The sequence below is a fragment of the Leucoraja erinacea genome, chromosome 13 (genome assembly GCF_028641065.1).
Source record: "Leucoraja erinacea ecotype New England chromosome 13, Leri_hhj_1, whole genome shotgun sequence".
Taxonomy (NCBI): Eukaryota; Metazoa; Chordata; class Chondrichthyes; order Rajiformes; family Rajidae; genus Leucoraja; species Leucoraja erinaceus.
In genome coordinates, this window is record NC_073389.1 from 2745633 (window position 1) to 2767557 (window position 21925).

A 21925-nucleotide genomic window follows, 5' to 3' on the forward strand; every position below is an offset into this window, starting at 1 on the left:
AAGACACTTACCATCAGGGAACTGCAAAACACCGAATGTTCCCAGTATCAACCAGTGTATTTGAAAACATGGCAGGGCAGGGACTTGAAACGAAAGAAAGTTCCAAAAGTCCTAACAGCGGGTATTACGGGTTTCGCCCGCACAATAAACAAAAAAGACATGACACTATATCACCAGGATGCACTGGCCTTATTTTGCAAACTACCAATACGAGTAAACAGCATTAGGAAGAAGTACCATCCAACTGGCTTTAGACCCTAATTTGCAGGCCTATGCAAACCTGGAATCTCCATACCACCAATATTAAAATTTGGAGGCAACTTATCTAAACAGGTAAAGAACTTGACATAGAGGGAAACCATGGGGCTCATTAAAGCAACGTCTAAAAACTACTTCCTGGGGAATGTGCTAACCCTCAACACAGACCCAACTACAGAAACCTACTTATAGTAATCATGGAGGGAGAAGTATAGGGTTATACCATAGAATTATTCAAAACATAATCCTCCAGTTCAGCATGTACCGAACTGAATGTTCATGCTTACGGGCAACGAAATAATCATAAGCGCATAATGAACTACAGTACCCAAATAAAAAAGGACTAATGGAGGACATCCAACACAAATCACAGGAATTCATGTCCAAAAATCTTTATCATAAAATAGATGGTGGTTGCCACATCATCATAGATTTGACTAATTTGAATACTTTTGTACTTTATATTCATTACTAGATGGGAACCTTTGTTATTGCAAAGGTATTGATCCTAGGTTACTACATGGCAAGCATCGTATTAAAAGATGCTTACTATACAGTACCCATTAGAGGTGACCACAGATGTATTTAACACAATGGATCATCTGCGGTTTCACTCTTAACTCAGCTCACATGTCAGTGACTTTGCCGTAAGAAAAGGTTACCGCCTTAATGGAGGCTTGCAGTAAATTAAGCCATCCATCAGACTGGTAGTAGAATAATTGGCATTATAGTGGCTGTGTTCCAGCCACATAAATCAGACCTTTACATTATCAAATTACTGAGCGCAAACATGCGTGCACTCAAAAATTATGGGGGTCATTCTGACAGACCAAAGAAGCTACCAACAGAGGCCACCATGGTACTAAAATGGTGGAAACATAACATTAGGCATTGTTCCAATCCAAACATTAACAGCTACCCGTCTATGGAACTACATACTGATGGGCACTTGGATGGGATGCTACCAATTCCATCTCCAGCTGTGGGGGAGATGGAATGCACAGGAGGCATCATTACAAACGCTGGGCATAAATACCTGGGAAAGTTGAGTGCATTCCATGGCTTTAAGTCATATTGTTCCGGGTTATATCACCAGTATGTTAGACTACTAATTGACTACACCACCGTGGTGCATATGTCAACCATATGGGTGGAAACATATCGACATCATGTGACCATCAGGCTAACACAATTTGGCAATAATGTATCCAGAAAGATATTTGGATATCAGCTACCAAATTACCAGGTAAACTGAATTTAGTGGCAGAAAACAGGTCACGCTAAGTCTATGAAAACACTGTGTGGATGTTGGGGAAGGTATTGCTGGAATTACAGCACGGTATGGAACACCAGATAACGACCTATTCACATCCATGCTCATACCAGTTATCGAATTAGGTTCTTGGGAACCAGAACCTGGGGCAGTGGCTACAGATGCCTTTTCGCTGCATTGGGGGATTATTTATGCATTCCCGCCTTTTGCCTCATTAGTCGGGTATTTAGGAATAAACAGTAGACTCCGCGTCTGGTATTTTGATAGTACCCGATTGGCCTACTCAACCATGGGTCCCGGGGATATCGACATGGTTTTAGAACCATGCATCGCCATCCATCATAGACCTAATTTACTGGTTCTTCCTGCAACAAGGGGAGTTACCCATGTCATAATTATATAAACCTATTAATTTATAGAGTTGAAAGCACCTCTACTACACCTGGGACTGACGGACCGAACAGTGGAATTATTTCAGCGGGCCACTGACAGTCCATCAAAAAATCAGTACTTGGTGTCATCAAGAAACGGGAAGTACTGTCACAACAATAAACATCACCCACAGATCTATGAACATCCCGTCTGTTCTGGAATTCCTGGCAAGCCTCCATTACGATGAGAGGCTCAGTCATAGTGCCATCAACTGCGTCAGAAGTGCTCTGTCAACATACCTGTGGCAAGGAACAGAGCGGCATTCTGTTGGGACGCACCCTGGTAACCAAACTCATGAGGGGCATTTTAATATTAATCCCCCAAGGACCAGGTACTCCCAAATATGGGATGTGAGCATTGTACTGACCATGTTAAGAAACTGGTCTCCAACTACAGCTCTGTCCCTACAGAAACTGACTATGAAAACAGTCATGCTGATGGCATTGGCCATGGCACAAAGGGTCCAGTCACCACAGAAACAAAGGTTGGACAACATGATTATTTCATCTGGAAATTTAACTTTTCGCATTAATGAAATAGTCAAACAGAACAGACAGGGGTCAGCAGGCCTAAAAACAGAATTCAGGGCCTTCCCGACAGATGGTCGTCTCTGTATTGTAACACACTTACTATTATATATGGAGTATACTAAGATCATCAGAGGGAAGAAATGTCACTTTAATCAGCTACAAACAGCCACTCAAAACAGTGACAGTCCAGACTATCTCTAGATGGCTAAAACAGTTCCTAATAAAGGCTGGAGTAGACACTAGCATTTTTAAATCTCACTCCACCAGGGCTGCAGCTACATCGGCAGCTATGAAGTTGGACGTTCCTATGGACCAAATCCTCAAGACAGCAGGATGGTCAATGGAGGAAACTTTCCAACGACTTTATAACAATCCAGTCATTGAACCTGGAATATTTGCAGAAACAAATTTAAGTTCTGTAATATAATTTACCCCATAAATAGGGGCAATAATTGGTGTTAATATTTTAATCGTTGGGTTTCAATTTCGTATTGATGTCTAATGATGTTAACTCTATTCTCCCCATAATCAAGGCAGATGTGATGCATGGACTTGTTTCCACGGCATGAAATCACAGAGCTTTAAAATCTTCACATAGTCACTCACGTGCCTCCGAAGTAAAATAGTAAGATTAAACGAGAACTTACCAGTTTGAAGTTTGATCGTTATTTTATGAGGAGTAATGTTGAGGGAATACGTGCCCTCCGCTCCCACCCTTGATCATATACTCAACTGGTATCTCTTCTCTAATCTTACTATGTTTAGTCATTACAGTTATTTGTGATTTCACACCGCTGCTTTGAAGAATGACACGCATGCGTCCTGGCGGGGTTCTTCACGTATTCCCTCAACGTTACTCCTCATAAAATAACGATCAAACTTCAAACTGGTAAGTTCTCGTTTAATCTTACTATTTCTCTGGAGTCTTCTAAACATTGTCATTAAGTACAGGCAGCGGTTTAGTTTTAGCTCACGTCTGCAAACATTATTAGCGTGTGTTATCATGTATCCTGCTTCTTCTTCTTATCGAGTCCACACACAAGATTGGAGGTTGCTCAGCCAGAGCTGAACACACTTCTCGGCATCTGCATACAATGGCTTCTTGTGCTTCTTGTGCGTGGTGGTGGAAAGATTGGTGGACACAGGGCCGCGACGAGAACGCTCTTTCCTTGACCCCATGTACCTTGCTCATTAGTTTTAAGGCTTTGGGTGAAAACTGTTGTCTCTTTATCCTTAATTGTGGGCATTCATTACGCATGCACGCACAAACACACACATATACATGGCACTGTACAATGGCAGCCTCACCAACCGTGTCTCGCCCTTTTCTTTCTTTGTTGTTTTTAGTATGTTGTTAAATAGTAAGATTAAACGAGAACTTAGCAGTTTGACGTTTGATCTTTATTTTATGAGGAGTTACGACGAGGGATTACGTGCAGACCCCGCCAGCAAGCGACATTCTTCAAAGCAGCGGTGTGAAATCACAGACAACAGTAGATGAAATAAACATAGTAAGATAAGAACTAGAAGACCAGTTGACCTTCATGATAGAGGGTGGACACGGAGGGCACGTTAACCCTCGACGTAACTCCTCATAAAATAAAGATCAAACTTCAAACTGGTAAGTTCTCATTTAATCTTACTATTTTACTTCGGAGTCACGCGAGTGACTACATGAAGATTTTAAAGATCTGTGATTTCATGCCGTGGAATGAGTCCATGCTTCACTCACTGCCTTAGTTGACATGGGGAGGAAGTATGTTATCATATTCAGACATGAATAATGACAATAGTAACCTCCCTCACCCGGGAGGAACTATGAACAGAACTTAACATAGAGTTCGTAAATACCCCCGATCTGGCAATGGTACTAAATGTGCGGAAAATTGCTAGATTGACCATCCTGCAACCGCTAGGATGTAGTCCCGCTAACTTCCATAACCCTGCTGCTGAGGTTGTTGCAGCCTTGGTGGAGTAACTTGAAATGTCAGTATTTACTCCTGTATAAGCCAGACCCATAACCACCTGAAGATGGTCTGTAGTGATCCCTTCTTTTGAGGCTAGATGTAACTATCAATATTGCTAGTTCAGAGTCTCTAGGCTCTAGTGATCTAACATTCTGGTGTATATGTGTGACCATACACAATCAAAGGTTCATGGGATATGTGAACATCTAGTTTGAGATCTGGTGCCCCCGGTCTATACTGCTTGACTAAGTCATAACATAAGTGTTATTTAGCCCGCAGATATAATCATCCTATCCAGTCAACATTTATGTAATGACTGGACCCGTTGTGCTGCATGCAGCATTATGAGCATAACCACTTATATGTGAGTTAGCCCAAGGACAGGGATGTAGCTGGAGCCCTTCAGCAAAGCGACGTAGCACCCCATATCTCTGCGTCCCTAGGCCTGGGAGTTTTGGAGTTGCAGATATCCTTCATAATCTAGAACTCGGAGGGTGACCCCAAGAGTGGATTCTTCTCCTCCCAGCCAGTATGATGAAGCACTTTAGGTATAGTAGATGGCACTTTAGACATCATGATTTGTCAAGCCCTCATATGAGCCTGAACTACACAACTTCAGTCATCCGTGCCGAATTATATAATCATAAAACAAATACCTCCCATCTCTTTATGAGGAAATGTTATTTTTTGGTGCTATCCCTGCGATCTGCAGCGAGCACGTTCATGGTTGGTTTAACAACCCGAGTCGCAGGAACGGTCTTCTCAGTCTCTGTAAGTCAATGAATTGATTATATCATGCTGAGGACGGTTTCCCGCGTCACGGCTAGACCAATACTTGTGTCTAAAAATAACCATATGAGGTTCTATCATTCCCCACATCAGTGGGAACCATGGCTGGCACTATGAAAATGCCTGAGGCGGGAACTTGCTGAATTTTGTAAACCCGTCTCATGAGGCAGAAATGGAGGAAGACATAAAAGAACATTCCTCCTTAGTGTAGCTAGAATGTAACCATCGCTACTGATATGCCACATATTTTTCCACTGCTGATTGAGCCTGGATGCAAGCTTCTTGGTCTTTAATGTTCACAATGTATTTTAATACTTTGTGATCCAACACCCATATTGTGTACCGTAATGAGCTTTGGGTAAACTATCACCGGATATTTTGACTTGTTTGCACCCATGTAAATAACATTTACCACCACCGAAGTGTATCAACTTGGACTAGAGCATGCAGATTAGGCATATTCGCATAAACCTTTAATCCACAGAATGCACCCAGTGTCTATAGGTAGTTGATACCATGTAACTGAAGAATTGGTAACTCTCCCATCCACATCTGTAACTATGAGCATGAGCAATTTCTCATCGTGAACAATAATATCAGTTTGTAATTTAACTGAAGATTTACTGATTTAGTGGAATAGCGTAGAGCTGGTAACAATGACCACATGGTACTTGAGTGCTTACTTCTTTTGCATGCTGTATAGTTCTGATTGTGCAAAGGCCCAAATAGCACAGCTGTAAGCCAATTATATTTGATGAACAGAAGGCTGTTTGATCAGTTTTGTTACGGGCTTCAATTAATTCCAATCCCTTACCTTGGAGCGGAGTCCCAGACGATTAATAGAGTTAAAGGTAATCCCAATCATCAATAATTTCAGTTGGTATCAACTTAAATTTATCTGGACAGATGAGAACCCAATTTCTCAAATGGGTTTTGTGGCTGATACAGCTAACTTAGCAAAATATAGCATTTAAATCTCATCCAGATAGTTCTTAACAATATTTTTTAGCTCCCGAAGCACTAATTTAGTAAATAACTTGGGAGCTGAAGTTAGCCTATTTTGCAATGTTTTAACTGTACCATTGCCCATCCAGTTAAATTTCAGATATTTCCGGTGCCCTGTGAATGAAGCTGACCCCATGGGAATTGATAGTCACGGTTTCAATGTCTATACTACACATGCGAGTTGGGCTTATTGATAATGAACAGGCCTCATCTGTCATAATAGCGAGCCTGCCTAAAGAGGCAACTCCAGCCATATTCCGAGACTGTCTCACTTGTACTGTGTATGAATTAATCTCATCCAACCTTCTTGTAAATGGTCCACAACCTTACATTTCGGAACGAACCAGACCCACCTACCATCATGACTACCGTTGGTTTTATGGTAAGCCCAAAAGGCCCCTGATGCGGGTTGGATTTCCGTCCTTGATTGGAGCGTAGGGCTGCTGGTGTATGTGGACCTATGTCTTTCCAGGTGCATGGTAACTCCCAGCCGGCACCTGTTCCTCGGACATGCTTCCGAGTTCAGAGTCAGTTGCCAACTGACCCCTCACACTCACATTCGCAGAAGGGAGTTTTGTAGGCAGCCCTGAAAAGGGTGCTGCCACAGGCTCTCAAGGAGACCTGCGCTGATATGGCCCTCCCTGGCCAATCAGGATGGGTAAAACATCCGAGGACGAACCCATGTCGGAGGGGAACCCTCCTGGCCTGACCAGTCTAGGCCTTTCAGTCTCCTGTTTTAGCTCTTACCCTCCTCGGGCAGCCAGAATCTGAATTTGTCGCTGGCTACCCGCTCATCTGCGGTCATAGCCGTGTCTTCCACACGGTCCCCATAGCTGGGGTGTCCCCCAAGCACGGTTCTACCCGCGCTCTTCCACACGGTCCACATAGCTGAGGTTTCCCCCAAGCACGGTTCTGCCCATGGTCTTCCACGGTCCCCTTAGCTGAGGTTTCCCCCAAACACAGTTCTACCCGTGTTCTTCGCATGGTCCCTGTAGCTTGGTTATCCGCAGTCTTCGCACGGTCCCTGAAGCTGGGTTATCCGTAGTCTTCCCATGGCCCCCGATCCTGGGTTATCCGCAGTCTTCCCGCTGCCCTTGAAGCTGGGTTATCCGCGGTTTTCCAACAGTCCACGAGGCTGGGTTATCCCCAGTCTTCCCACGGTCCCTGAAGCTGGGTTACCTGTGGTCTTCCCATGGTCTTCGGAAGTCGGGTTTACCTGTGGTCTTCCCGTGGTCTCCAACGTCGGGTTACCCACGGTCTCGGAAGACGGGTTATCCGCGGTCTTCCCGCGGTCTCTGAAGGCCAGTTACCTGCGGTCTTCTCAGGTTCCGTGGTCCCCGCAGCTAGGCTTCTCCCCGTGGGTCACACATTCCCCCACGGTTCTTGTAGCAGGGACCCGAAATGCTGGAGAAACTCAGTGGGTGCAGTAGCATCTTGTGGAACTTTGTAGCACGGACCTTGTGGTGTCGGGAGCCGGGATTTCCCCTATTTGATGCTCCCTTATGTTTTGAGTTTCCCCCCGAGCCGGCGTGGCTTGTAAACGGGGTTTCTCCCCGCGGTCCCTGATAAAGGGCTTCCCCGCGATTCTGGCTTCGGCTTTCCCAGCCGGGATTCCGGGATGCCCCCCCCCCCCCCGGCGGTCCCTGTAGAAGGGAGCCGGGTGGCGCTGGGGTTCCGACCCCGAATCTCCAGCAGGAGCTCTCAAAGCTTCCTGCAATAAAAAAGAGACCTGGAAAAGTAAAACTTACTTTTGGTCCAAGCTGTTGGAAGCAGAGCTCCAGCATCCTGTGTTTGCGCAATGCAAGAGACAATATGTCGCGTGACTCCAAATTAAAATGTATGTTTTAGTGTATCTTTAACTTGGTTTTATGTGGGGGTTGGGGGGAGTTGGGGGAATCTTTTTTTAATTTCTTCGCTCGACGGAGATGCCACTTTTTCTGTATCGTACCCCGTCCATGCTGCGGCCTAACATCGAGGAGCTGGCGGCCTCTTGCTGGGGATTGACTTTGGGAGCGACAACTGTGGGAGCCTGCGGACATTGGAGAGCTCGCGTCCCTTGGTTAGGGAGTGACTTTGGGACTCCAGGTTGCAGGAGCTTCGACCACCCCGATCGCGGGAGCTTCGAACACCCCTGACACAGAGCTTACATGGATTTTGAAGAAGCAGCAACAAGGAGAAGCAGGACGAAGCACTGATTGGCTGAAGCCCATGGGGGAGGTGAGTAAGTCACAGGGGCCAAACAGTTTAAAACTGAGGAATTTGGTTTGTAAATGGGTAAATTGGTAAATTAGGCAATTTATGTCAATATAAACAAGGCTGCTCTAGGGGAGTGGCTTTGTGAGTAAAATACCTTGTGAGTCTTCGGCGAGGTGGCTACGCAAAACTCTGGAGAGACGAAAGAAGGAGATGTCAGGCAAGGTGATTCAGTGCGATGCTTGTAGTATATGGGAGGTCAAGGACATCGCTGGTGCATCTGGCTGCTACGTGTGAGAAGTGCATCCAGGTACAGCTCCTGAAACACCGAGTTGGGAAACTGGAGAAGCAAGTGGATGATCTCAGGTTTGTCCGAGAGGCTGATTGTTACACCTAAGGTACTGGAAGAGAGAAGGTGGGTGACAGTGAGAAAGGGAAGTAAACATAGAATGCACAGATCCCCGGCTCTTGTGAACAGGTTCACCCACTTGGAAGCTGTCGGGACAGAAGATGTTGACGCATTGAGCTTGCGAAGCAAAAAGTGCTGTTGAGCCCAAACCAAAGAGGCCGATGTCAGGCAAAGCAGTGGTGGTTGGAGCCTCCATTGTGAGAGGTACGGACAGGGGTTTCTGCGGCAACAGACGGGATGTGAGGATGGTGTGCTGCCTTCCTGGTGCCAGGATCCAGGCTGTCACGGACAGAGTGCAGAAAATCCTCATGGGCGAAGGTCAATAGACAATAGGTGCATGGGTCGGCCATTTGGCCCTTCGAGCAAGCGATGAGATCATGGCTGATCAACCCCAATTAGTACCCCGTTCCTGCCTTCTCCCCATATCCCCTGAATGCTATTTTTAAGAGCCCTATCTAGCTCTCTCTTGAAAGCATCCAGAGAATCTGCCTCCACCGCCCTCTGAGGCAGAGAATTCCACAGACTCACCACTCTCTGTGAGAAAAAATGTTTCCTCGTCTCCGTTCTAAATGGCTTACTCCTTAATCTTAAACTGTGGCCTCTGGTTCTGGACTCCCCCCAACATCGGGAACATGTTTCCTGCCTCTAGTGTGTTCAAGCCCTTAACAATCTATGGGAGGTCAAGGACATCGCTGGTGCATCTGGCTGCTACACTGTGAGTGACAAGTGCATCCAGGTACCAGCTCCTGAAACACCGAGTTGGGAATTAACCTGGCTGAAGCAAGAACTGCACACAATGTGATGATCTGCAGAAAGACCTCTTTGTCCTCGTGTTAGGCAACATGCCATTGTTTCTTCATTGCCTGCTGTACCTCCAAGCTTACTTTCATAGACTGAGTACAAAGACATCCAGATCCCGTTGTACTTCCCCTTTTCCCAACTTGATGCCATTTAGATAGCAATCTGCCTTCCTGTTTTTGCTACCAAAGTGGATAACCTCACATTTATCTGCATTAAACTTCATCTGCCATGCATCTGCCCACTCCCCCAAACTGTCCAAGTCATCCTGCATTCTCATAACATCCTCCTCGCAGTACACACTGTCACGCAGCTTCGTGTCATCTGCAAATTTGCTAATGTTACTTTGAATCCCTTCATCCAAATCATTAATGTATATTGTAAATAGCTGCGGTCCCAGCACCGAGCCTTGCGGTACCCCACTAGTCACTGCCTGCCATTCTGAAAGGGACGCGTTAATCTCTACTCTTGTTTCCTGTCAGCCAACCACTTCTCTATCCATGTCAGCACTCTACCCCCAATACCATTTTTCTCTCTCCCGCCTTTCTTAAAAAGTGGGATAACATTAGCTACCCTCCAATCCACAGGAACTGATCCTGAGTTTATAGAACATTAGAAAATGATCACCGAAGCATCCTAGAGCTACTTCCTTAAGTACCCTGGGATACAGACCATCAGGCCCTGGGGATTTATCAGCCTTCAGTCCCATCAGTCTATCCAACATCATTTCCTGCCAAATGTGGATTTCCTTCAGTTCCTCTGTCAACCCAGATTCTCTGGCCATTACTATATCAGGAAGATTGTTTGTGTCCTCCTTAGTGAAGACAGATTCAAAGTACCTGTTCAACTTATCTGCCATTTCCTTGTTCCCCATAATAAATTCACCTTTTTCAGTCTTCAAGAGTCCAACTTTGGTCTCAACTCATTTTTTCCTCTTCACATACCTAAAGAAGCTTTTACTATCCTGCTTTATATTCTTGGATAGCTTACCTTTCTACCTCATCTTTTCTCCCCGTAGTGTCTTATTGGTTATCTTCTGTTGTTCTTTACCCAATTGGGTAACATTACCCAATCCTCTTGCTTCCTGTTCATCTTTGCTACGTTGTACTTCTTCGCTTTAAGTTTTATACTGTCCCTGAAGTCCCTTGTCAGCCATGGTCGTCCCCTTCTCCCCTTGGAATCTTTCTACCTCCTAGGAATGAACTGATCCTGCACCTTCTGTATTATTCCTAGAAACACCTGCCATTTTTGTTCCACTGTCATCCCTGCTAGTGTATCTTTCCAGCCAACTTTGGCCAGCTCTTCCCTCATGGCCCCATAGTCCCCTTTATTCAACTGCAATGCTGACACCTCCGATCTACCCTTCTCCCTCTCCAATTGTAGATTAAACCTGACCATCCTAATGGCTCATTAACCTTGTGGTCCTTTATCAAATCCGGTTCTTTACCTAACACTAAATCCAGAATTGCCTTCTCCCTGGTAGGCTCCAATAAAAGCTGTTCAAAGAATCTATCACAAAGGCACTCTACAAAGTCCCTTTCTTGGGGTCCAGTACCAACCTGATTTTCCCAGTCTACCTGCATGTTGAAATCGCCCATAACAACCACAGCATTACTTTTACTACATGCCAATTTTAACTTCTGATTCAACTTGCACCCTATGTCCAAGCTACTATTCGGGAGCCTGTAGATAAGTCCCATTAGGGTCGTTTTACCCTTACAATTCCTTAGTTCTATCCATACTGACTCCACATCTCCTATTTCAATGTCGCCCCTTGCAAGGGACTGAATTTCATTCCTCACCAACAGGGCAACCCCACCCCCTCTGCCCACCTGTCTGTCTTTTTGATAGGAGGTATATCCTTGAATATTCAGTTCCCAGCCCTGGCCGTCTTGCAGCCATGTGTCTGTAATTCCCACAACATCTACTTGCCAATTTCCTTCCTGTTCGTCCCGATGTCGTTTGTGCCTACGTCTCTCTCTCTCTCTCTCTCTCTCTCTCTCTCTCCTCCAAGGGGTGACAAATGGGATGGTCAAGGACAGAGTTAAAGGGAATAAAGGGATAGTTAATGACCCCAGAATTAACAGGAAAGAAAGCTCACATAGGGATAGGAGAGTATGGCCAAGTGTAATAGGGTAATGACTGTATGGCAAATCAAATGTCACTGTACCTTAAACATGACAATACAGGACCTTTGAATCATTGAACATGCGCACACACACATACATATATACAACACACATATACATACATTCATTTACACAAACACATACACGCATCTCACATACATTCATATATATACACACACACACCTACACCCCCACACACACACACACGGTGCAGAAATGAATCTCCCGTGGGGATTCATCCCGAAAGGGAAAGATATATCAGCCATGATTAAATGGAGGAGTAGACTTAATAGGCCAAATTGCCTAATTCTTCTCCTATCACTTATGAACATATGAACTTGTGTGTGTTAGGAGATTCCTAATACATTTCTTTTCTCTTGGCTCTGCAGGTGAGACGGCTGAAGGTGGCAAACTGTAGCCAGTACAGTTCGTGTGAAGATTGTTTGTCGGCACAGGACCCGTACTGTGGATGGTGTGTGAACGAGGAAAGGTCTGTTTGTACAAAGCAGCCCAGTAGCAGCAACACTGCTGTACATCTACCTCGTAAAGCAACACTGATGTTAATCTGAAGATGGAGGAACTCGGAGCACCAGACAGCATCTCTGGAGGAAAGGAGTAGGTGACGTTTCGGGTGAAGACCCTTCTTCAGACAGAACGCGAAACGTCGCATTCCTTTTCTCCAGAGATGCGTCTGACCAGCTGAGTTACTCCAGCTTTTTGTGTCTATCTTTGGTTTAAACCATCACCTGCAGTTGCTTCCTACACACTGATGTCAATCTGTTTTGTAATCAAAATCAGGACAATTTTTGAGCAGGAGTATTTTTCTGCACAATTTCAAGGTTGTTTATTTGGTTTATGTTATTCCTGCTACTGTCCAACCTCCTGGTCTTTATAATACTATAAATAATACTATATATAAAACTAATACTATGGGCATGAACATTCTGGACCCAACCTGATGCTAGACTCTTCATAGTGGGCCCTCCCCACCTATACTCACTTCTCATTTGAGTTGAGTTTGGTTTATTGTCACGTGTACCGAGGTACAGTGAAAAGCTTTTGTTGTGTGCTAACCAGCTAGCGGAAAGACAATACGCGATTACATTCGACCCATCCGCAGTGTACAGATACATGATAAAGGGAATAATGTGAATAACGTTTAGCATAGTTAAAGTGTTATCCCACTTTCTCACCCACTCTGTACACACTGGGGTCAATTTACAGAGGGCCTATTAACCTACAAATCTGCCCCCATTAAAAAAAAAATAAATTATTGACCCAATTATACTTCCCCTTAATGCAGGGGTGTCAAACTCATTTTAGGTCACTGGCTGGATTGGGCAAACTGAGACTTCATGCAGGCCAGATCAGTTGTGCACGCGCAAACACACGCGCTTTCATTGGCTCATTGGGAAAAAAGGTAAGCAGTAGTTTTAAGAATTAAGGATAACCGACCAGTAATGTTAACCTGAAAAACCGGGAACTGTAATGGCGACTGTCAGAGTAAAACACAAACACATCGCATCCTTCACCAGACCATGTGAATTTTTTTGGCAGCGCTCCCCCTGCTTCCACTATGTAAAAAATTCACACAGTGCAAAGCCAAGGTGATACAGGCACACACCCCGGTGAGCAGGAATGTTGGTGCTGTAAAAAGACAGCTAAAGTACAGTAAGTCCTTTAAAAAGGGGGGGGGGGGGGGGAAGAGGGGAAACGGAGCAGAGACAACGTTTAAGGAGCCAGAGATACACGGTTGTGAAGCTCGGCTGACATTTAACATTATTGGTCGGCTATCCTTAATTCTTAAAACTACTGCTTACCTTTTTTCCCAATGAATCAATGGAATTCATCGGTCAGCGCTGGCTACGAGAACCTTCGACCTCCTGGCAACCCACGTTCGGCTCAGGATTTCTCGCTAATCTTTATGGCGGCTTCATTCTAGTCGCCACTAATTTTTCGACATGTTGGAAATTTCACGGCAACCATAATGAGGCAGCTACTAGTTCCCAGAATGCAGGATCTAGCAATGTTACAAAATTTTGAGATTTAAAAAATCAAGTCTGCAATTTATCCCATCAGATAAAGCATAACAATAAGTTTAATTTGACACCTAATTCACTTTCATATCTCAAGTAATAAAAAAGTTATGGCCATTTTCATACTCGGAAATTAGCATCTTGTTCCCTACTGATTTTCTATGGACATAACAAAAAAGCTGTGTTCGAGGACAGTCAAAAGCCCATAACCTTCTTAAAAATTAAGTGAACTGAATGAAATTTTCAGTTATCATAGATTGAACCATTCTGAAACAAATATAAAATAATCTTACTTGGATTACCTGAAATTAAAGCATATAATTAGTTAGTTACCCAATTGTAGCTAATTTCAAACTTCAATTACTAGATCTAAACATCTATCCATTTCTTAATAAATGATTAACATTTTTAAATAGCCTAAGTGTCCAAATAATATTCACAAATAATTCACAATAAAACATGATTTTTAAATCTCATTTACATTAATTTATAGGCCAAATGGAAGGAATTTAGTGTTCAATTGCTGTAAATTAAAGTCAATTTAAATCGGCTTTCTAGTGGGTTCCTGTGAACGCGCTGGTTTAGAACGTTCACAATGCAGTGGATTTGTGCCCCCAAATGCCCAGAAAAATACTGCGGGATATAAAGAGCCCAAAATGAACTATTCGCTATAGAAAACTTTATATACAGGGTTCTTAAGAAGCCCCTTTTAATGTAAAAATAAGGTACATACCTTTAATTGTTTGCTTTATAAAACCCTGGGGCTGCGAGAGGTTGCGGGTTGAGAGATTGATTTTTAAACTACTATAACTATTATACAAGGCCATAAAAATTAATAATACCTTTTGCGACTGGGTCTTTCAGCGATTTTCCGTTAATGATTTACTAGGCTGAACAATTTCGATTGCAACAGCCTAGTAAAAATCGCGTTTTAAACCCGCCCCCTCTAAACAGCGCCAAAATCGCACACAAGAGGTGGGGCAGATTCTCAGACACGATTCAGGTAGGTTTTGTAACATACCTACAGGATCGTCTCACGAGGTCCATTACGATTGGAATTAACTTAACAGTCGTAAGCTACAAGAGAGTTGTGATGAAAGAAAAACAATGCTATTTTGGGTAAGTTTTTGGGAGGGGGATGTCTAGTCTGGGGGACGAGGGGGTGTCTGGAATGGGGGGAAGGGGGTGTCTGGTCTGGGGAGCTTCTGATCTAGGGAGAGGGGGATGTCTAATCTGGGGGGAGGGAATGTCTAGTCGGGGGGGGGGGGGGCAGTGTCTGATCTGGGAGGTGGTGTGTCTGATCTGGGGAGGTGTCTAGTCTGGGGGTGTCTGGTCAGGGGGGGAGGGGCTGTCTATTCTGGGGGAGGGGGGTATCCGGAATGCGGGGGGGGGGGGAGTGGGGTGCCTGGTCTGCGAGGGGGATGGCTTGTCTGGGGAAGGAGAGTGTCTGGAAAGGGGATGTCTGTAATGGGGGGGGGGGCGCCTGGCCTGGGGAAGGTTTATCTGGAATGGGGAAGAGCCAGAGGGGGGTCTGGAATGGGGGTGAGGGGGATGTCTAATCTGGAGAAGGGGGGTGTCTGGTCTGGGGGGGCAGCGCATCGGATGGTCGCCAAATTCAGACGACGTCTCACCTACCCGCAGGCGGTGTCTGGAGGGGCACTGTTCTCCGTCCTGGCGGTCGGGAGCGCCCGTCATCAGCGCAGTGAGGCGGCAGCCGCCGATGGCGATGGCGATGATGAGCCGGGCACCGAGAGCGTCCACGGCGGCGGCAGCGCGGTCTCGCGCTCGAAGATCACAGAGCGGATCTTTGCTCGCGCTCACCCTCGCGCCGCGCGCACGCGCAGTGGACCTGCCCGCATCCGCGCGCACCCACAGTGGTCCCCGCACGTGCAGTTGTTCCCGCCCGCGGGAGCGCGCACTGGGGCCGCTCGAGACGCCGCCGCCCGCATCAAGTGAACGGTTTAATTAATTGTCAAATGTTCATTCTCACCTCTGTTATGCCGCCTGTCCCGCTGAGCTACTCCAGCATTTTGCGACTACCTTCGGTGTTCAGTGTATATATACATTATAAATGGTCGTGAATTTACTTCCACCCCCCTAAATCATCCAGAGGGCCGGATTTGCCCCCAGTAATTTGACATCCCTGACTTAATGTAATTGTTATTCTGAACCCTCCTCCTGTATCGGAGCATTTTGTTCGATCCTAGGGATAATACTGAACTTAGAGAATTTATCACGCAGAAGAAACATTTAGACAGGTACATGGATGGATAGGGCAGGTTTAGAGAAATATGGGCTAAACGCATGCAGGTGGGACCTGTGTAGATGGGACATGTTGGTTTGTGTGGGCAAGTTGGTCGAAGGGCCTGTGACTTAGACTCTATGAGGAGGTCATTCAGCCCATCGTGTCAGTGCTGGTCAATGTGAAGCTCCCCAGCATAAACACATATATAAATATTGTATAAATGTGATTTATACCTTTAGCACTCCTTCATACATTGTTTCTCACCCATCATCTTCTGAGTTGAAAAAATTAATCTGTATCTTCTTCCTAATCCTTCTACAAATTAATTTCAATGGCCCTGGTTTTGGACTTTCCTGGTAAGGGTACCAGGTTCTTCTTTAATCACTCTGTAATTTTATATGTACCCCTTAGCTTCCTCTGTTTCAAAGCAAGCAACCCCAACCTATTCCATCTTTCCTTATGAGTGCAACTTTTTAGTCCTGGCAACATGCTGATAAATCTTCTCTGCTCCTTCTTCAACCCATTCACATCACTCCTGTATTGTGGTGACCAGAAATGTCCAGCTCTTGATTTAAAAACCCCTGTCTTGGGTCATTGCCTTGGGATGAAGGACATGTAGAGTTGTAACCAGGGATTTTTTTGTTAAGGTCCAGAGGCCAATATCCCATTATCCTGACCCAATGAGTTAGATGTTGCCTAGGCCTTAATAACTAGGCCGAAGATAGGTATAAAGTGCTGCAGTATCTCAGCCGACCAGGCCATATCTCTGGAGAAAAAGGGTGGATAACGTTTCTATTCGGAACCCATCTTCAGACCCGAAACGTCACCCATACATTTTCTCCAGAGATGCTGCCTGAACCGCTGAGATACTCCAACACTTTATATCTTTCTTCGGTACAAACCAGCATTTACAGTTCCTTCCTACACACTAATATCTAAGCCATTGGTTTAAGTGTTTTGTTTCCTAATAGATCATCATTGTCCATTTTATCCACTGCATTTCGTTGTCTCTGTATTGTACACTGACATTGACAATTACAGTTGAATCTGAATCTGAATCTAATTGACCTGCACTACTGAACAAGGTAGTGCCTAGAAAACACTTTTGCTGAGGTGACACATTGCTGCCATTTTCAGAAGATAACCGTGCATTAATCTTCATTTTGGTAATATCCGAAATAATTCAGCTTTCTGCAACGTGCAAATGTTAGTATCAATAATATATAGCATTATGACCTCAAAAAAATGCCTGCATTCCTGTGTATTAAAAGGCAGGAATTTAAAGCTAAAATTAACATTCTCATAATTCCACTCAACACAATTTACGAAAAGTGTCAATTTTTTACAGGTGCTCCTTTAACAGTGAATGCAAAAAAACAATTTGGATAAAGTTCACAGGACAAGCTGACAGTTGTCCAAAGGTTGCCATTCAACCTTTGGCAATTCCTGATACTTTGGACAAGGTACAGGTAATATCAAATTAACTCAAACTTTAGAAATTACATTGTGGATTGTCTTAATATGTCCATTTTGTGCACAATGGATAATTGCCACAGAAGGCTGTGGAGGCCAAATCAATAGATAGTTTTAAAGGAGAGATAGACAGATTCTTGATTAGTAAAGTGTCAGAGGTAATGGGGGGAAGGCAGGAGAATGGGGTTAGGAGGAGAGATAGATCAGCCATGATTGAATGGCGGAGTGGACGATGGGCCAAATGGCCTAATTCTGCTCCTATCACACGGCACACATTGTCCAAATAGTGATTAGAATGTGGATCATGCCATTGCAGGGAGTAAATGAACCAAATAACAGGGGAATTCCAAAGGGGAATCAAGGTAAAAATGTGAAGCAGAAAGGAACAGAAGGAAATGCCAAAGACAGGCACAAAATGCTGGAGTAACTCAGCAGATCAGCCAGCATTTCTGGAGAACACCATGGAGTTATTCCAGCATTTTGTGCTTCTCCATTGAAGCTGCCTGTCCCGCTGAGTTACTCCAGCATTTTGTGTCTATCTTCGGTGTAAACCAGCATCTGCAGTTCCTTCCTACACAGAAGGAAATGCCAACATTGTGTGATAAAGACAAACGGAGCAGCATCATGTGAAGCATAAACTCTAGCAGAGAACAGCCGGGTCAAATGGCTTTTTATTCTGATGCGATACTGCTTAAACTCTGAAGCTAGATAAAGACATAAAGCAACAAGGAATAGGAGAAGCAAGGAACTGAAGATGCTGGAATCTTGAGCAAAACACCAAGTTCAGCATCTGCAGCTCCTTACGTCTCTTATTTCTTGTTGCCTTATGTCCTTATCTAGTTTCAGAGTTTACCCAGTATCACCACGGAATAAAAAATCATTTGGCATCTAATGGTTTTGTTTAGAGATATAGCATGTAAACACTAACACTATCCTACACACGCTAGGATAGGATTTACATTTATAGCAAAGCCAATTAACCTACAAACCTGTACGTCTTTGGAGTGTGGGAGGAAACCGGAGATCCTGGAGACAACCCATGTAGGTCACGGGGAGAACGAACAAAATCTGTACAGACAGCACCTGTAGTCAAGATGGAACACGGGTCTCTGATGCTGTAGGGCAGCAACACTACTGCTGCGCTACTATCTTTACCCGGTTTCCCCTTATAATCATCTGTGCAGATTTGGCTCATCTATTCCATGTAATGACATTCCGCATTCTAATGTCTCTTTGGACATTAACATGTTTCTTTAGTTTCCAGATAACTTTATTCGTGACCCAAACGTTTGATCTTTACCACTTTTTTTGCGGGCACATTGTTGTAACAAGTGAAGTTTGCTGAAAGATATATCTTTTAACTTTATTTTCATTTTCAGCATTTTAAAGTGATATTAAAAGGGAATCTTGGTAATGTAACCAGAGAAAAGGGAGAGTGTATGATGAGGAACACCAAGACGAATGAGATTATTTGCCATGCCAAATACAGCACTTATTGCCTCTGCCGTCTGTCCAGCAAGACCTACCTTCAGCTCAGCAATCAGATAGGTACAGTATTTATACAAGGAGAGATTGGGTTTTGTCTGAAGATTGACACAAAATGCTGGAGTAACTCAGAACCTTCTTCAGAATGGTCTCGACCCAAAACGTCACCAAATCCTTCTCTCCAGAAATACTGCCTGTCCCACTGAGTTACTCCAGCTTTTCTGTCTACGGTTTAAACCAGCATCTGTAGTTCCTTTGGGTTTTGTCTAAAAGGACTGACTGAACTATTAATTTCCTGTACATCCCTTGCAACTTGATGTAACATTCATTGTTCGGTATTTCTTATGTTTAAAGAAATCCATGACTACTTTTAACTACTTTACCAAAAAACAAAGTAATATTGTTGAGTGCTGATATTTCTCATAAAGCAGCACCCGTTTGGGTTTTGGCATGAGTAAATCTGATACAAAAGGATCTTCTCTGTTTCTCTGTAAGAAGGAACTGGAGTAAACCAAAGATAGACACAAAAAGCTGGAGGAACTCAGCGGGACAGGCAGCATCTCTGGAGAAAAAGGATGGGTGATGTGCCGGATCGAGACCCTGCTGAATAAGGGTCTTGACCCAAAACCTCCCCTATTCCTTTTCTCCAGAGATGCTGCCTACCCCGCTGAGTTTACTGCAGCACTTTGTGCCGAAACGCAACTCTGGTGTTGGCTCCCATTGGGTTCGGTTCTGTTCAACCGCCCATTTATTGAATTGATGGCAGATTGCAGAGCTGTGATGGGCAGCGAGATGGACTGACTGAGTCCCCTGCTTCTGCTCCACCTAACTAGTATAGTTAGTGTGTAAACCCCCATTGGGAGACCGTTCCACATCATCCCATTACTCCTCTTCCATTAAGGGGAACTGGCAGGTGAGGGGTGGGTCTATTGCTACGTGTGGCGGCAGGCAGTCAATAGGATCATTGGGTGCTTTCGTAACATTGTCGGCACCAACACTTTGGCAAAACTTGTGGGCTGCCTAGGCTGTATGCAAAACTAAGCATTTCACTGTACCTAGGTGCATGTGACAATAAAGTATCATCCATTCAGTCATTAGAGTCATAGAGTGATACGGTGTGGAAACAGGCCCTTTGGCCCATCTTCCCACATCGGCCAACATGTCCCAGCTACACTAGTCCCACCTGCCTGCGTTTAGTCCATAACTCTCCAAACCTGTCCTTTCCATGTACCTGTCTAACTGTTTCTTAAATGCCGGGATAGTCCTAGTCTCACCTCCCTCATCTGGCAGCACGTTCCATACACCCACCACCCTTTATGTGAAAAAGTTACCCCTCAGATTTCTATTAAATCTTTTCCCCCTTCACCTTAAACCTATGTCCTCGGGTCCTCGATTCATCTACTCTGGGCAAGAGATTCTGTGCATCTACCCGATCTATTCCTCTCGTGATTGTATACACATTACTCCTACCAGACCCACTCAGGGAACTGTAATGAAGCCCAGAGTTAAACCAACCTGGTATTCAAGGCAATGCCAGTCACTTGCCGTCTCACAGCATGCAAACCCTGTTGAAAATCGAATCTTAAGATTTTAGAAGATTTTAATGCACTTTTCTTGCCTGTTTCCTGCAGACCCATTCGTAGAGGCATCTTTTCAATTAACGTCCCTGAACATCACCACCAAGCTGTATAATTGTTTTAACAGTCATGCCTCCCGCAGTAACATTCCGTAAGTTTGTCAGCTCATTGTGTAAAGTAGAGGATTTGAATGAGTCTGGATTGAAGTACTGCCAGGGTCACGAAACAGAACTATTTCAGAAAAATATGTAAAGCAATCTGGGCGGCACGGTGGTGCAACAGTAGAGTTGCTGCCTTAGACCCGGGTTCCATCCTGGCTACGGGTGCTGTTTATACGTTCCCTCTGTGACCATGTGAGTTTTCTCCGGGTGCTCTGGTTTCCTCCCACACTCCAAAGACGTATAAGATTTTGTAGGTTAATTGGCTTGGTAAAATTGTAAATTGTCCCCAGTGTGCGTAGGATTGTGTAAGTATGCAGGAATCGCTGGTCGTCGCGGACTCGGTGGACCGAAGGGCCTGTTCAGCACTGCATCTCTAAACTAAACTAACCTCAATTGCAAAAATTCCTATTCTGAAGGATTTCTATTCCTAAAGCATCATTATGCTCATTTATTTTCATGAGTTATGGAACTTTACATTAATGCAGGACCTTCCCATATCATGGTGGTACACAGGATCACAGCTCCACATAGTTCAGCTTGGGGTTTTCTATGGCTGAGGAATGCATTTGGAGACTGTAATAATTTAGCAATGAATTCCACAAATTCACCTCCCTTTGACTAAAGAAATTTCTCCTCATCTCCTTCCTGAAGGAACTGTGGAATTCTTTGCCACAGAAGGCTGTGGGGACCAAGTCTGGATATTTTTAAGGCAGAGATAGATAGATTGTTGATTAGTACAGGTGTCAGGGGTTATGGGGAGAAGGCAATGGAATGGGGTGAGGAGGGAGAGATAGATCAGCCACGATTGAATGGCGGAGTAGACTTGATGGGCCGAATGGTATAATCCTCCTATCATTTCTGACCTTTTGACCTCAGCTCCTAATTCTTTCACCTTCCTCTAGTGCCCATCCACACCTCCAGATTCAGAGTCAGTTTCACCCTGGCTATTATCAGGCAACTGAACCAACCTACCACATGTAGAGAGCAGTGCTGAGCTACTATCTACCTCATTGGTGACCCTCGGACTTAGTTTTTGATTGGACTTTACTGGCTTGCACTAAACATTATTCCCATATCATGCATCAGTACATTGCGGATTGTCTGATTGTAATCATGTATAGTCTTAACTCGGTACACGTGACAATAACTAAACTGAACTGAACTC

General features: G+C 44.5%; 1 protein-coding gene across 1 annotated transcript in view; it reads left to right on the forward strand.

The window, feature by feature from the left end:
• Positions 1–21925, forward strand: part of LOC129703097 (plexin-D1-like) — a 95698-nt gene that overhangs the window by 51427 nt on the left and 22346 nt on the right. Inside the window, exons 4-7 of the mRNA XM_055645295.1 lie at positions 12173–12273; positions 17413–17527; positions 18917–19085; positions 20654–20750. Coding sequence (XP_055501270.1) covers positions 12173–12273; positions 17413–17527; positions 18917–19085; positions 20654–20750 — 482 coding nt within the window. The remainder of the gene's footprint in view (positions 1–12172; positions 12274–17412; positions 17528–18916; positions 19086–20653; positions 20751–21925) is intronic.